General features: G+C 36.2%; 1 protein-coding gene across 2 annotated transcripts in view; it reads left to right on the top strand.

Annotated features, from left to right (window-relative positions):
* Positions 1-16,837, top strand: part of LOC127083627 (serine/threonine-protein kinase ATM) — an 85,164-nt gene that overhangs the window by 22,424 nt on the left and 45,903 nt on the right. For both annotated transcript variants that reach the window (XM_051023946.1, XM_051023945.1), the window contains exons 21-23: positions 10,009-10,600; positions 11,810-11,881; positions 11,961-12,122. In XM_051023946.1, coding sequence (XP_050879903.1) covers positions 10,009-10,600; positions 11,810-11,881; positions 11,961-12,122 — 826 coding nt within the window. The remainder of the gene's footprint in view (positions 1-10,008; positions 10,601-11,809; positions 11,882-11,960; positions 12,123-16,837) is intronic.

Genomic DNA, 16,837 nt, shown 5'->3' with positions numbered 1-16,837 from the left:
CTCTACCTTTTTTAGTTCTAGGAACCAGTTCAAACAATAATATCAGTGCTTCAAATATCTTGTGACTACAGTTGACTCGAAGGAACATGCGGTGATTCCAAATATAAGATCACATTGTTAATTTGCCTCACCATAATTCTTAGATTGAGAGAATGGTGAATGATATGCTGTAAGAAAATGTCATAGGGCCAATCACAAGTTCAATCTTAGTGAATAAAACTGATGGGAGTTGGAGATTTTGTGTGGACTATAGGATGCTAAGTAAAGTCACATTGTTGAATAGATTTTCTCTCCCTATCATGGACAGTTGGAAGAACTAGGAAGAGCAACTAGGTTGACAATGTACCAAACCAACTTAGAAATAATTCGAAACTTGATTGAATAATTAACTTGTTAAATTTGATTCACGAGTCAAACGAGTCGAGCTTGAGCTACATATAATTTGACTAGTTGGGTTCATAAACCAGTCTCGTTATATATATATATATATATATATATATATATATATATATATATATATATTTTGTTAGAATCTAAATATTATATTGAGATGTTGAATACACAACCACTAATCTTTATATATAGAATATTCTAAACTAATCGTTCTTACTAAAGATCCACACATAAATTACTACTACTACTAATAGTACTAAGAATAACGATAATAAAATAAACTATTTACAACACTCTCTCTCAAGCTGGTGAATATATATCTATCATTTCAGTTTGGAAACAATTCTTTCAAAGTTATTGTTGTTCAACAATTGCGTTAGAAGATCTGCAAGGTTGCCTTGGGAGAACATATATGGAGTGCAAATAAGACCATTATCTAATTTTTCTTTAATGAAGTGTCTGAGAACTTCAATATGTTTGGTTCTGTCATGTTGCACTAGGTTATGGGCTATGCTGATAGCAGACTTATCATCACAATAAAGTTTCATTGATTTATTACACTTTATCCTCAAATCTTCTAAGATCAATTTCAACTATAGTAATTCACATATTCCTTGTGCCATTGCCTTGAACTCTGATTCACACTAGATCTTGATTCTACATTTTGTTTTTTACTCTTCAACGTCACAAGATTTCCACCCAAGAAAGTGCAATGTTAGAAAGACGTTGATAAGACTACAATTTGTACACATGAAGGCAGTTACGAGTTTGTGGTAATGCCATTTAATTTGAATAGCACACTCTTCGCCTTCCAATAAGGACCCCATTATGGTGATACCTTTTAATTTGAATAACACACTCTTTCACCCTGCAATAAGGACACCGTGATTTTTCTTAAATAGCCTTCATATTAGGAACAATATCAGCATGGTTCCTATCTACGAATAGCAATAACCCTTTTTTGGGAGGGTCCTTGATATAAATCAACATCCAAACTAATGCATCCCTATGGTTGTCACAGGGAGAAGTGAGGAAGCATCTCATGTTAGCTATGGAAAAGATATATCTAGTCCAGTGACAGTAGGAGAATTAAGTCTTCCCACAACTCTTTGATACCTTTGAGCCGCCCCTAATATTGGACCCTTTTGAAAGTCTGTATTGTTCCTTTTAGTAAGATTACTTTCAAACTTTCCATTGCATTAATTATTTCTTTACTAAAAGATCTCTAATTACTTTACATATTTTTTTTTGTAACTAATGACTTAGAAATAAATGTTATGAAGGGTAAACCGAAAAAACAATACAATTTGTTAATGTAGAAATATGTTGTATATTTCATTGTGTTTGGAACTCTTACATGTGAGGTATAAATAGAATACAATAGGTTGAAAGCTGTATCCTAATTTGTTAATAAACAGAGAAATAATTTCCTATAATTGCTGCTACCTAAATAAGGAAATAGTAATTACCTAAATAAAGAAAAAACAATAATGGATAATAACTCTATTTACACCACTGTTTTGTAACAGCTTGACAAATCGGAATCAAGTGATTATGATTTGATGTGTGCTAATCTTCAACACTCCCCCTCAATCTGGGTGGTAGATGTCTATCATACCCAAATTGAATGTGATATTTTCATTAGTATTCCTTGGAAGAGCCTTGGTTAAGATATCTGCAGTTTGCTTGCATGATGGGACATGATCAATACTAATAATCTTATGATTAATTTTTTCTTTAATGAAGTGTCGGTCAATTTCCACATGTTTTGTTCTATCATGTTGGACTGGGTTCTTTGCAATACTTATAGCAGCTTTGTTATCACATAGTAACTTCACAGTAGGGTTCACATGAATTTTGATTTCATATAGCATGCTCTTAAGCCACATTCCTTCACAAATATCTAAGGCCATAACTCTAAATTCTGCTTCTGCACTACCCCTCGCCACTACAGATTGTTTCTTGCTTCTCCAAGTTACTAGGTTCCCCCACACAAATGAACAATAGCCTGTAGTCGATTTTCTGTCTGTGGAGCACCCTGCCCAATCTAAGTCTGTATAAACTTCAATGCCCTTGTTTGAATTCTTCTTGAAGTGGAGACCTCGGCCTGGTGTGCCTTTGAGGTATTGGAGGATTCTATTCGCCATTTTCATGTTAGACTCAGTTGGAGTTGACATGTAACGACTCGCCAAGCTTACTGCGAACCCAATGTCGGGCCTAATGTGAGATAGGTAGATTAGTTTCCCAACTAGACTTTGATATCTATCTTTGTCGGCTGGTGGACTTTCATCTTCTCTTCCTTTTATTTGTTCTATTGGTGTATTAGCTGCCTTGCACCCAAGTATTCCAGTTTCTAGAAGTAAGTCAATGGTGTATTTCCTTTGTGATACATAAATGCCATTCTTTGTTTGTGCAACTTCCATTCCTAAAAAATACTTAAGTTGTCTTCAATCCTTAACTTCAAATTCCTTTGCCAAGAGTCCCTTTAAATGATCAATTTGATCATAATCATTTCCTGTAATAACGATGTCATCAACATAAACAATGAACAAAGCTACCTTTCCTTCCATGGAGTGTTTAACAAATATAGTGTGATCTGATTGGCATTGGTTGAACCCGTCTTTCTTGACAACTCGAGTCAATCTATCAAACCACGCCCTTGGAGACTGCTTGAGGCCATAAAGGGATTTTCGGAGCCTGCACACCATATTTGCGGTGCTGGATGATTCAAGTCCAGAAGCAGTCTGCATATAAACTTCCTCTTCTAGGTCACCATTTAAGAAGGCATTCTTGATGTCTAGTTGATGGAGTGGCTAATCTAAATTTGCAGCCAAAGAGAGAATAACTCTAACTGAGTTTAGTTTGGCCACCGGTGCAAAAGTCTCTTCGTAGTCTACTCCATATGATTGAGTGAATCCCTTTGCTACAAGTCAAGTTTTGTACCGATTTATACTCCTATCTGCATTATACTTCATGGAGAATATCCATTTGCATCCTACCAGTTTCTTCCCTGCAGGTAGGCTTGTGATCTCTCAAGTGCCATTCTTTATTAAGGCCTGAACCTCTTCAGTTACGGCTGCTGCCCATTCAGAATTTTGGAGTGCCTCATGGATGTTGTTTGGAATGTGTGTATTGTCAAGAGCTGTTACATTTTGTAACTCTGGGACAATTTTCCATAAGATACAATTCTTTCAACGGGATGTTTAGTACATGATTTTACATTTTTTCTCAAGGCAATATGAATGTGAATATCAATATCATCAACATTCACAAAATTCGGAGCAATATTACCTAAGAGAACACCATTTCCTAGAGTCTTGGAGGTTTCTTGGTTCTGCCTTGGAGTTGTGCAAGACTCTATTCCCTTCTTGCTCTTCCTGGAGTACACTTTCACGTTGTTTCTTGGGTGCAATTTCTATTGTAGGAGCTGCAGTTTCTACTGCAATATCCTCAGCATTTTCTACTACAATATCTTCTACATTTTCTGACGTAATCTCTTCTGGTCCACGAGTAGGTTTTGCATTTTCTGTTGCATTTTTATTTGGTTCAGGTGTAGGTTCTGATGCCTCTGCAGTGATTTGGATTTAGTTAGCTCAAGTTCCAAAAGTTGGGATTCTATCACTTCAATTGGATATGTGTTCTTCCCCTGAATGCCAACTTTGGGGTAATATGGTTGATTCTCAAAAAAGGTTACATCCATGGTGTGGTAGAATTTTTTGTTTTGAGGTGAATAACATTTGTATCCCTTTTGTGAGGAGAGTAGCCGAGGAATATGCATTTAATGGATTTCGGGTCAAGTTTATTGCGTTGGGGATCAAGATTATGGACAAAGGCCGTACATCCAAATATTTTCAAAAGAATAGATGTAAGGATACGATTGGTTGGGTATAAGGTTTGGAGAGTGGAGTAGGGCGTATAAAAGTTAAGGATCTGGGAAGGCATTCTGTTTATAAGATAGGTTGCGGTGATGACAGCTTCTCCCCAAAACTGATTAGGTACATTTGTAGCTAGCATGAGAGATCGGGTTACTTCTAGGAGGTGTCTATTCTTTCTCTCGGCAACCCCGTTCTGCTGAGCTGTATCCACACATGAGGTTTCGTGTATTATTCCATGTTGCTGAAAGTACGAGCTTAGTGCAAAATTATAGTACTCATGACCATTATCACTCCTAAGCACTCTAATTTTTCTTTGATATTGTGTTTGTACCATGGTATGTTCAAATATCCTACCAACTTCCAATTTGTCTTTCATAAGGTAGACCCACGGGATCCGTGTGTGGTCATCAATGTAGTCAAGATTGAGTGCTGGATCGTGATCTTACGTGCCGAATTTACCTTTTAGTGCTACGATCTTGAAAAAATCTTTTTCATGTATCTTAGTAGTCAAGATCGAGTTTTCCATAGTAAGATCGTAAAAAATATAGTGTTGGGCGCCTGGGTCTGTTTTATTGGGCTTTTTACCGGGTCGTTTTTTAATTAAGTGACCCGGTTTTTTAATTAAGTTCTCACTCTTTAAGTCTTAACCCTAAAACACCAATAGACAAAACGACTGCCTCTTTACTCTTCCTCCTCCTTTAACGATCTCTCTCTGCAATTTTCCACCATCATCATAACCATTCTTCTCCTTCATCATCTTCGTTCTTCTCCCTCTGTGTTCACCTTCTTCCTACCACCGTTCTTCTCCCTCTGTGTTCACCTTCCTATTGCCGTTCTTCAACCTATGGCTTCAAATAAACAGAATGTTTCATCAACAGCTGAAAGTGGTGCTTCTGCTCCCAGTCCTCCTGCAAAAGATTCTCGTGGAATGAAAACTGATCAAACATGGGAGTATTGTGTTTTACTTGACCCGATTTCTAGAAGAGTCAAGTGTAAATTCTGTGAGGGTGAAGTTACATGAGGTGTTTATCGTTTGAAGCATCATGTGGCCGGAACCAGAAACAATGTTAAGCCATGTTTAGTTGTTCCAGATGACGTCAAGAGTAAAATGTTGGATAAGGTTTACAAATTACAAACGAAGTTGCTGCAAAAATCACAGGAAATTAGCATTGAAGGTGGTAGTGTTGTTGCCAATGATGATCTTGAAGTTGCTGGTTGTTCAAGTGGAAAAAGGAAAAGTCAGATGGAAATAGCACCCAAGGATATGTTCAAAAGAGGAATCACCAGTACACTAAAACTGACCACAATCAACGGTAACTATAAGCAAAATTTGAGGGATGAGGCGTGTAAGGATATTGCTCTTTTTTTTTACAATAATTCTATTCCATTTAATGTTGCAAGGTCTGAAGAATTTCAAAAAATGTTAGAATCTGCTATAAAACACGGTAAAGGATTTAAGCCACCATCCTATCATGAGATTAGAGTGAAGTATTTAGATAATTATTATGGTCAGTTTAGCAAAGATTTAGAGGGGCATAGGGCTGTTTGGAGGAAGTTAGGATGCACCATAATGACGGATGGTTGGACCGATAGGAGGAGAAGGACTATACTGAATTTTCTAGTGAATAGTCCCAAAGGAATTGTTTTTTTGAAGTCTGTTGATGCATCTGATATAACTAAGACAACAGATAAAATTTTTAAGATGATAAATTATATTGAAGAGGTTGGAGAAGAAAATGTTGTACAAGTTGTTACCGACAATGTTACAAATTACAAAGCAGCAGGGGAATTGTTGATGGAAAAGAGAAAAAAGTTGTATTGGACACCATGTGCTGCCCACTGCATTGACTTGATGTTGAAAGATTTTGAGAAGAAAATCTCTCTCCACAAAGATACAATTTCTAGGGGTAAAAAGATCACAACTTAAATTTATGCAAGAACAAGTCTTATTTCTTTGTTGCATAAGTTTACTAATAATGCTGATTTGATTCGACCCGTAATTACTCGTTTTGCCACTTCTTATTTGACATTGGAGTGTTTGAATGACCATCGAGGTGAACTAATTAATATGTTCAATTCGAAAGAGTGGAAGACTAGCAAAATTGCAAAGAGTAAATATGGAATCATTGTGGAAAAGATTGTGTTGGATAAGTTGTTTTGGAATAATGTTTTGAATTGTATGAGGGGTGCTTTCCCACTTATTAGAGTGTTGCGTATGGTGGACTCCGATGAAAAGCCAGCTATGGGATTTATTTATGAAAAAATGGATCGGGCGAAAGAGAAGATTTGATGAAGCTTTAATGGGATTGCTAAGAGGTAATTATCTTCCACCTTAATTTTTGTTTTATAATCATACATCTAGTAGTTTGAGTAGTAACTCGATTATTCTCTCTTTTTTTAGCTACAATCTCCTTTAGAAGATAATTGATGAAAGGTGGGATAAACAATTTCATAGGCCATTACATGCTGCATGCCTTTATTTGAACCCCATCTTGCGTTATGCTTCGGGATTCACTATTGATAATGAAGTTACAAATGACTTGTATGAATGTTTGGTTAGAATGGTGGAAGATCCAGAACAAAGAGGCATGATTGATCTTTAACCTGGGGATTTTAAAGGGAAAGTTGGAACTTTTGGTAGTGAGTTTGCTACATTTGCACTTCAAACTAAAACACCAACACAATGGTGGGATTCTTATGGAGGCGGTCATCCTGAATTGAATTGCAATGGTTTGCTTTGAGAGTTCTTAGCTTGACATGTAGCTCATCGGGATGTGAAAGGAACTAGAGTGCTTTTGAAAGGGCAAGTTTTCAAATTTATTGAACAATTGTATTCTAAATAGCTATTGTGTTTTAGTCATTTGTGTTATAATCATCTAGGTTCACACTAAGAAGCGGAATCACTTAAAGCAAAACACGATGCATAAGGTAGTTTTTGTGATGACTAACTCAAAATTGGGGAAAAAGAAGAAATAAAGAAAGAGTGCTAACTATGAGGTTGATGGAATTGATTCTGAAAATGAAGGGGAAGAATGGATTGAGAATGTGGAGGATAATGAAGATGATGAAGATATTACCCTTGTTGTTGGAGAAGATGCTAGTGGTATTGGTGTTGATTTAGATGTTCCTTCCATTTTTGAAGATGATGCCTTTGAATTGGAAGAGAATGGGGATAAGGAGGAGGATTCATATGACTATCATGATATGAGAATACATAATATTTTAGATGATTAGACTTGTTTGTTAGATTTATGTCTTGTTTGTTATATTTATGTTTTTTGAGCTACTTATTTTGAACTTGGTCTTTTGAACTTATTGAATTATGAAATTATGGTTATGAATTATTAATTAAATTGGTTAAGTGTTGTGATTTATAGGTTATTTTGTTCATGTATTATAAGTTTTCATGTTTTTGTCCACGTGACATTACCATTTTATCTTTCGGTAAGATCTTAAGTGCTGTGCTACGATCCTACTTAAGATCCCGTGCTTGACTACCTTGGTGGTCATCAATAAAGGTGACAAACCATCTTGATCCATTTACATTTCTGACCCGGATGGTGCCTATACATCACTGTGAATAACACAAAAAGGTTGGGAAGGTTTATAGGGTTGAGGTGGATGGGGCTGCGTGTATGTTTGGACAATTTGACAAATTTCACATTGAAACAACTTCTGGTTTTTATTGAATAATTTAGGAAGCATTTCTTTCTAGTACATAAAATTTGGGTGGCCTAGTCTATAGTGCCACAGCATTGCAAAATTTTCACTTATGTTTAGAAACTACAACGCAAGAGGTTGCATCAGATTTTGGTTTAGATGTTTCAACCTGGAGGATATAGAGTCCATCACATTCTTTAGCATTGTCAATCGTCCTCCCTGATTCCAAAATCTGAAATTCACCCTGGTTAGGGAAGAATTTAGTGCTGCACTTCAAATCCTTTGTAAGTTTACTTATGGACAATAGGTTGCAATCAAGTTTAGGCACATAGAGTACTGAACTAAGAGTAATATTTTGTGAAATAATGACAGAACCTTTACCCATGACCTTAGACAGGGTACTATCAAATGCTCCTGAGTCAATAATCCATGAATAAAGGTCATAGTACATGAAATTTTCTCCAATTTCATTTGTCATGGTGTTTAACAGCCATGACATTACTAGATTGTTTTCTAGTTGCTATTTTTCGAGGTTGGAATCCTCCTTTTTTGGACACTTGGAGTCTCCTGTGATATAACCTTCCTTCCCTTTTCCTTGAAGGTAGATTTTGACCGAGCGCACCCATTAGTTGTAATTCTGGCCATTCAATTTGTGACATAGGAAGAGCATGTCCTTCAGCTAAACTGTTGGCTAAATTTTCTGCGTTAGTATCTGTCATGGGTGATGCTCAAGGTTTAGGAATGATTCATATCTTTTGCTTTGATACCATGTAGAAATATGTTTTATATTTCATTGTGTTTGGAACTCTTACATGTGAGGTATAAATAGAATACAATAGGTTGGAAGCCGTATCTTAATTTGTTAATAAACAGAGAAATAATTTCCTATTATTGCTGCTACCTAAATAAGGAAATAGTAATTATCTAAATAAAGAAATAACAATAGTAGATAATAACTCTATTTACACCACTGTTTTGTAACAACTTGACAAATCAGAATCAATTGATTATGATTTGATGTGTGCTAATTTTCAACGGTTAACAAATCTCAGCTGATTTACCACTTAAAAACAATACAATTTGTTAACTTAGAGCTTTGAAGGAACTCAAGATAGTGGTAAAACTCCCATTGAAGTTGTATTGTGATGGTAAAACCGCTATAAGCATAATTCACAATTCTGTTCAACATGAACAAACAAAACAAACAAAGCATATTGAGACTGATTGTCATTTCATCAAAGATAAAATAGATTCTGGCACTCTCCGCTTACCATTTGTTCTCTCCTATCGACACACAACTGATATTTTAACTAAGTTTGACAAGGACAACATTTGAATATTTGATCAGTAAGTTGGACATGATTGATATCTATGCACCAATTTCAAAGGGATGTTGAAATATAATATATTATTTTCATTTCTTAATATTCTATTTTTAAGTTTATGTTTATTTTTCCTTATATCTCTTGAAATTAAGGAGTTGATTGGTTGTACTTTCTCCTATAAAAGGAGCACTTTAATTCATAATAAAATACAACCAATATCATTCTCAACATTTACCTTTGTTAATTCACGGGATTTAGTCAACGGGGTTCGTCATTTAGTCAACATGGTTCTATATTATAGGTAGTAATTGAGAAGAGATCTCCTAGATTAAGGAGATTAAGGCATGGGTTAACATATCATAAGTGCTGTTTGGTTTCAGTAAAACATTCGAATATGTCTATAGCATTCTCCTTGGCGGATCACAAAACTAGCCTTTATTGCGGTAGCCTTAATTCCAAGAAATATATTAATTGATCTAGGTCTTTTAGTTTCACTGCTGAACATGTGTTGTTTGTACATTAATTTATTACAAGTAATGTTATCACATTTGAAATGTGAGAACCTTTAGTGGTAACTTGTCTCATAATTAACAGGTCTCTCACTCTCAAACCAGTCTAGTTATTCTAATATTTTCAATTCCTTAGTTAAAATCTCCTCTTTAATTGCTTTTAGCCTTGAGACTCATGTCACCTAATTTTCACCATTATTTCCATGTCTGTATTTAGTTTCTATTGATGCTTTTATGTTCTTTCAGGAAAATAAATGTTTCATTCTGTTCGAAGTTAAGCCAATACTTGCAAGTGATGCTTAATAATGCTGTCAGAATCATTCAAGAAGACAGTGACCACCTGGCTAGTGGCTTAAGTTATGTTCCTACATGTGAGGATACGGGTTCTCTTGCCGCTTTGGTTCATTGTTTTCTTTCATCACCTATATTTTGTGAATGGAGGGATCAAAATCTGGACTTTGTTCCATTTAACGAGGTTATCCAATCTGTGGAGAGACTTTTGAAAGAATTTGTTAATCTGTATGATGGTTATTCTCAGCATTTGACAAGTCTTCGATCTGATATGATCATGCAAGATACAGCTTCTACTGACAGCATGCAAAATTCTTGCTCACATGACATAAGTAAAAGCAGGATTGTAGATATGGAGTTGGATGTTAATGACGATTCAAGAGACGCGGATAGTTTACTTGTCAAACAAATTGGCAGTGGTGTGTCATCTTCTGCAGAGAAGTGGAAAGTTGGCATGATTTCACTTATTTCCTGTTTTTTCTCTGCTTCACCTGTTCTGACGTGGAATGCACTCTTTAAACTAATGGAAAAAGAGTATGACCCCAAGGTAGACTCTTGACCCAGTCATATTTGCTTAACATTTTAAATTTATTATTTCAATGCTAACATTTTCTCTGTTATTGAACAGTTTCTTACTATTTACGAAGTTCTTAGACATGAATGGAGGGATTTTTAAATTTTTTTAAATCGTTGAAATAGAAATTATTATTTATTAAAGTGACACTAATAGCTATTTTACAACTGTCTCCAAGGGAGTTTGAACTCCGTCTCTCGAGGTTACAAGACAATGTCTTATCACTAAGTTGACATCTCATGGACGGGGAAGAGAGATAATTAAGACTTTCTAATTGTGATATAAGATAAAAGAGTGACAACTTGAAAAGCTGGTGAGAATGTTGCTTATCTAAGGAAGTCTTATTGGAATCATCAGCTTAGATTTCTAGGCAACCAGTCATACACAACAAGAACTAAAGTTTCTTCAAATCCTCCAAGAACCATAATCAGAAGCTTTATACCAAACAAATATTTAGGATTTCCAATAAATAAATAAAATTAAAAAGTGCAACTAAAGCTGGTTTGTTGCAACCATGGATAAATTTCTCACAAACCAACTCAGCAGTGAATAATAACCTTAAATATGACTCAACACGGACTAATTTTAAGCTTTTGACAGGTTGTGGAAACTGTAAGCAGAAAAATTCACTGATAAAGAGAGCCTCAGAGAAAGACTAACCTGAATTTGTGCATGGCCAATGCGAACAAATGAATAATGGGATGATAACATTGTTTTATAAAACTCAAGATTTTAGGGAATTCAGCAGTAGACAAGCTAAGGGTCGTTGACAAGTTCACTTGGTCAACCACCCTAGAGTTGAAAGGGGACTATTAGAGATACATAGTGGGCTGCTATCTTGTACTGAGAAATTGGGCTTTGACCCAATCTTCTCATATCTCTAAGTCAGAATTCTGTTAGGAGTTAGTTACATCTAACTGTCTATAAGTACTTTATTGTACTGTTAGGATCATCACAATGAAATATACACTATTCTTCTAAACCTAACTCTATATACTAATAACAATTACAAAATTCTTTCTTAATTAAAAAATTGAAAAGTACAGATATAAGGAAATCAGTCCTAAGAATTAAACAAACATATTCTAAATTACTCTTAAGACATGATTCATTTGTTATAAGACATTTCTATATATTTCTAACACCTAACATTTAGGTGATTTTCATTCTTTCTAAATTCAGGTACGTGGAAAAATATTGCATCATCTTTGTGAACATCCTCATTGGTCCTCTTCCTCAAGATTAATAGATTTGGTATGAAAATAACCGGGTCTAGATTTCCATAAACTATTTGTATGTGAACATCTATCACAGTTTGCCATATGTTTTTTAGGTTAATGTAATGAGCAATATCATTACGGAGCAAATTGGACTTAAGCTTGCTTGCGGAAATGTTTTAACTTCTACCCATGCTTTACTATCTAACTTATCTTCCCTCGATGCTGCTGGTAAGGAGAACTGTGGCTTGTATTCCAGTGAAGTGGAAACTGAACAGGTATCTTTGAATTTCAATATATTTGGGTTTTTGGACAGCCCTATAGATAATTGAAGTTTTCTAAAAAAATTACATAAGGTGTTGTAAAATATTTTACTGATATATTAAAAAATGATTCTTACATGTTACATCTACATGCTTTAAATAAGAGAGAATAGAAGACCTAATGGGCTTTGACTATTGGGCCTCATTACTAATAGAAATAATTACTATTTACAATCTAATATTTACAACACTCCCCCTCAAGCTGGTGAATGAATATCTATCATTCCCAGCTTGCAAGTAAGTTGCCTGAATCTTTCTGTTGGTAAGCCTTTTGTTAACACATCTGCCAGTTGATGCCCAGAAGGAACGTAAGATGTAGTTATCAGTCCACTATCCAACTTCTCTTTGATAAAATGTCGGTCAATCTCAATGTGTTTAGTCCTGTCATGCTGAACAGGATTATGAGCAATACTAATAGCCGATTTATTGTCACAAAACAATTTCATAGGACCTTCACATTGTATCTTCAAGTCTTCTAGAATTTGTTTCATCCATAATAGCTCACAAATTCCTAGTGCCATAGCTCTAAATTCTGCCTCGGCGCTTGATCGAGCAACTACGCTTTGCTTCTTACTCTTCCAAGCTACAAGGTTACCACACAGAAAAGTACAATAGCCTGACGTAGATCTTCTGTCACTCACTGATCCGGCATAATCCGCATCAGTGTAAGTCTCCATAGTTAGATTTCCACCTCTTTTAAACAAAAGTCCTCTCCCTGGAGTTGCTTTAAGATATTGTAGAACGCGGTCTACAGCCTGCAAATGTCTCACCCTCGGATCATGCATGAATTGGCTCACCACACTGACTACATATGCCAAATCTGATCTAGTGTGTGCCAAGTAAATCAATTTTCCCACTAATCTCTGATATTGACCCTTGTCAACTTTGTCACTTTCCTCCTCAAAGCTTATCCTGTGATTTTGTGATTTTGTTCAATGGGAACACTTGCAGGTTTGCATCCAAGTTTGCCAGTTTCCTGCAAAAGATCAAGCACATACTTCCTTTGAGAAATAAAGATGCCTTGCTTTGAGTAGGCTACCTCAATTCCCAAGAAATACTTGAGTTGCCCAAGGTCTTTCATCTCAAACTCTGCTGATAATTTCTCTTTGAGGAAATGTCTCTCAATCAAATCATCTCCTGTAACAATAATATCATCAACATACACAAGAAGTACAGTCAGTTTTCCTCTTTGTGAATGTTTAAAAAATAAGGTGTGGTCTCCTTGACTTTGCTTATAGCCCAAACACATCATTGCCTTTGTGAATCTTCTAAACTATGCCCGAGGGGACTGCTTTAGTCCATATAAGGCTTTCTTCAATCTACACACCTTGTTAGCTCCATTTGTTATGCCAACACCTGGTGGAATCTCCATATACACTTCTTCCTTTAAGTCTCCATGCAAGAACGCATTTTTAACATCAAACTGTTGCAATTCCCATCCACATGAAGCAGCAAGAGATAGTAAAATTCGAACAGTATTCATCTTTGCCACTGGGGCAAATGTCTCCTCATAATCAATACCATACGTCTGAGTATAATCTTTTGCCACTAGTCTTGCTTTGTACCGTTCATGTGTACCATCAGATTTGTATTTTACAGTATAGATCCATCTGCATCCAACTGGACTTTTGTCTCTTTTCCTTTCAATAATCTCCCAAGTACCATTTTTTTCAAGTGCTCTCATTTCCTCATCCATAGCTTGGACCCAATTTCTATTTTGCAATGCTTCTTCAACAGATGATGGGATTTTCACAAAATCAACAGCTGCAATAAAACTTTGATATTGTGTGGAAAGATGTTTAGTGGAGACATATTGAGAGATAGGGTGTCGATATAGGGAGGGACAAGATCTTTTATCCTTCCTCAAAGCAATGGCTAAATCAACTGGATTAGTGTCACAAGTATCAGAAATGGCACAATCATCACTAGAGGAATCATTTTCAGTACTTACCTCCGGTTCAGGCGATTGAATTTGTTTCTGGAGAAGGTCAGGTTTACTTCTTCTCTGATACACTAGAGTTGGTGTTGGAGGTGCTGATTCCTGTAAAACAGAAGGCCTTGAAGGACCAGGAACACTTACTGGCTCAGATTCAGGTGTTGAACTAGGACTCAAACTCAAACTAGGTGACAACTCGGGTTCAAGAGAGGGAACACTGATAGGTGTTCTAGGGAGGCTAGGACCAAGGATCAGAAACTCGGACTCAGACTCAGACTCTGACTCTAAGTCACTTATGTTCTCCCCCTGAGACTGAGAACGAGTGAAATATGACACATTTTCATGAAAGGTGACATCTTTGGAGACAAAGAATTTTCGACTCGGAGGATGATAACATTTGTACCCTCTTTTGTTGGGTGCATAACCCAGAAAGATACATCTGACAGCACGGGGATCCAATTTGTTGCGATATTGTTTGTGAACATGAACAAAAGCAACACAACCAAAAATGCGAGACTCAAGAGTGTGTAAGATAGGAACAGATGGAAAACGTGAAAGCATAAATTGGGCAGGACTTTTATTACCTAACACTCGAGATGGGACCCGGTTAATCAGATAGGCAGCAGTAAGAATTGCCTCACCCCAATAAGAGGTAGGAACAGACATTTGAAAAAGGAGAGATCTAGCAACTTCAAGTAAATGACGATTTTTTCTTTCTGCGACACCGTTTTGTTGTGGGGTGTCAACACATGTGAATTCATGGAGAATGCCATGTTTACTAGTGAAGTTGGAAAAGGTATGATTGACATATTCTTTACCATTGTCAGAACGAATTCTTTTTATGCCTTTCCCAAATTGCGTTTGTACCATATTATAAAATTGGATAAATATTTGTGGTACTTCGGATTTAGTATTCATCAAGAAAATCCAAGTTACCCGAGTACAATCATCAATAAATGAGACAAACCATTTTGCACCAAAAATATTAGAGGTAGGGGCAGGTCCCCAAACATCAGAATGAATCAAATCAAAAGGTTCATCACTTTTATTAAAACTGGAAGGAAAAGATACACGATTGTGTTTTGCCAACTGACAAACATCACACTTAAAAGACTCATCAGAATGGTGTAAGAACAACGACGGAAACATAGACTTAATTATATAAAATGGAGGATGACCGAGACGCTTGTGCTGAAGCCAAATTTGTGAGGCTGAAGAGGAAGACTGAGACTGGAAACAGGAGGACAACACCTTTGGATGGTCATCAGAGAAGTAGTATAACCCTTCCTTTTCCTTAGCAATTCCAATCGACTGCCCCGTGGTAAGGTCCTGAAAAACACAATGGGACATAGAAAAATTACTTTACAATTCAGATCACGGGTAAGCTTATGGATGGAAATTAAATTGTGGGAAAGTGTGGGAACATGAAGCACAAATTGCAACTGGAATGGAGGTTGCAAGTCAATATTTTCAGTGCCAACAACACAAGCATGAGAGCCATCAGCAACAGTGATATAAGGAATACTCGAAGGTGTGGTATAAGAGCATAATAATGTGGAATCAAATGTCATATGATTAGTAGCACCAGAGTCAAGAATCCACGCATTCTTAGGAATATTACCACAAACAGTAAGAGATCGGGAACACAAACTCTTACCAGTAACTGCTAGAGACCCAGAACCAGAAGGCTTACTCATGGAGTCAAGCATAGACTTCAACCGTGGATTTGTGGGAGGTGGAGGTGGAGGTGGAGGTGGAGGTGGTTGATCGTTAATAATCTCAGCCATTGAAAGGACAATCGAGAGAAAACAAACCAAGAAACAGGATGGGTTAGGGTTTCAAAGATGAGTGAACAAAAACAAGAAGCACGATGTGCTACAAAACAAAACAACAATGACCCAAACACCCAAAAAACAACAACAAACTGCAGTAAAAAAAAGACTCCGCTACAAGGCGGCTAGGGTTTTGGCGGAAGCGAATCCCCCAAAATCGGGAGCTCTTGATACCATGTTGTAAAATATTTTACTGATATATTAAAAAGTGATTCTTACATGTTACATCTACATGCTTTAAATAAGAGAGAATAGAAGACCTAATGGGCTTTGACTAATAGGCCTCATTACTAATAGAAATAATTACTATTTACAATCTAATATTTACAACATAAGGTTACAATTGAGGTAGAAAATGGGAGAAAATGAAGAAAAAATGAAAGAGAGTAAGTAAATCTAAATCCAAAGTACTGAATTTGTTAAATGAAATCTACAAAATTAAAGTAATATAGAGTATTAGTTTAAAATGCGTTTAAAATGATTGTAATTATTGTATAGATTTACTATAAGCCTATCTTCGTCCATATAAAATGATTGTAATCTCCTTTTTTAATTTTGTATTTATTACCTTAAGTCCATATAAAACGAACTCTATTGTGTAGTTGATACACAGTTTTGTTTCAACATCCTATGTCTATCTATATACTCACTGTCCTTTGGGGACAAATGTTTTCGGCAACCATGTTTCCTTTTTGATTTTAGCCTCTTGCTGCCATGTTACACCTTTCTTGCGTGTTCCCTATGCTGTCAAATGGCGCTAGAAGGATTTTCTGTGTGAGCCCATTTACATGCTGAAACCCACTTGCATGTTTTAAAGCCCGGTCTTTGTCTCTGCGACGCATGACGGTGCACCTTGAGAGTTTGCCGACGGATTCTTCCTTTGCCAGGCCATACTAGTCCTA

This window comes from Lathyrus oleraceus, chromosome 5, assembly GCF_024323335.1.
Source record: "Lathyrus oleraceus cultivar Zhongwan6 chromosome 5, CAAS_Psat_ZW6_1.0, whole genome shotgun sequence".
Taxonomy (NCBI): Eukaryota; Viridiplantae; Streptophyta; class Magnoliopsida; order Fabales; family Fabaceae; genus Lathyrus; species Lathyrus oleraceus.
The sequence above is the reverse complement of the archived record's forward strand: the minus strand, read 5'-3'. Positions and strand labels throughout refer to the sequence as shown.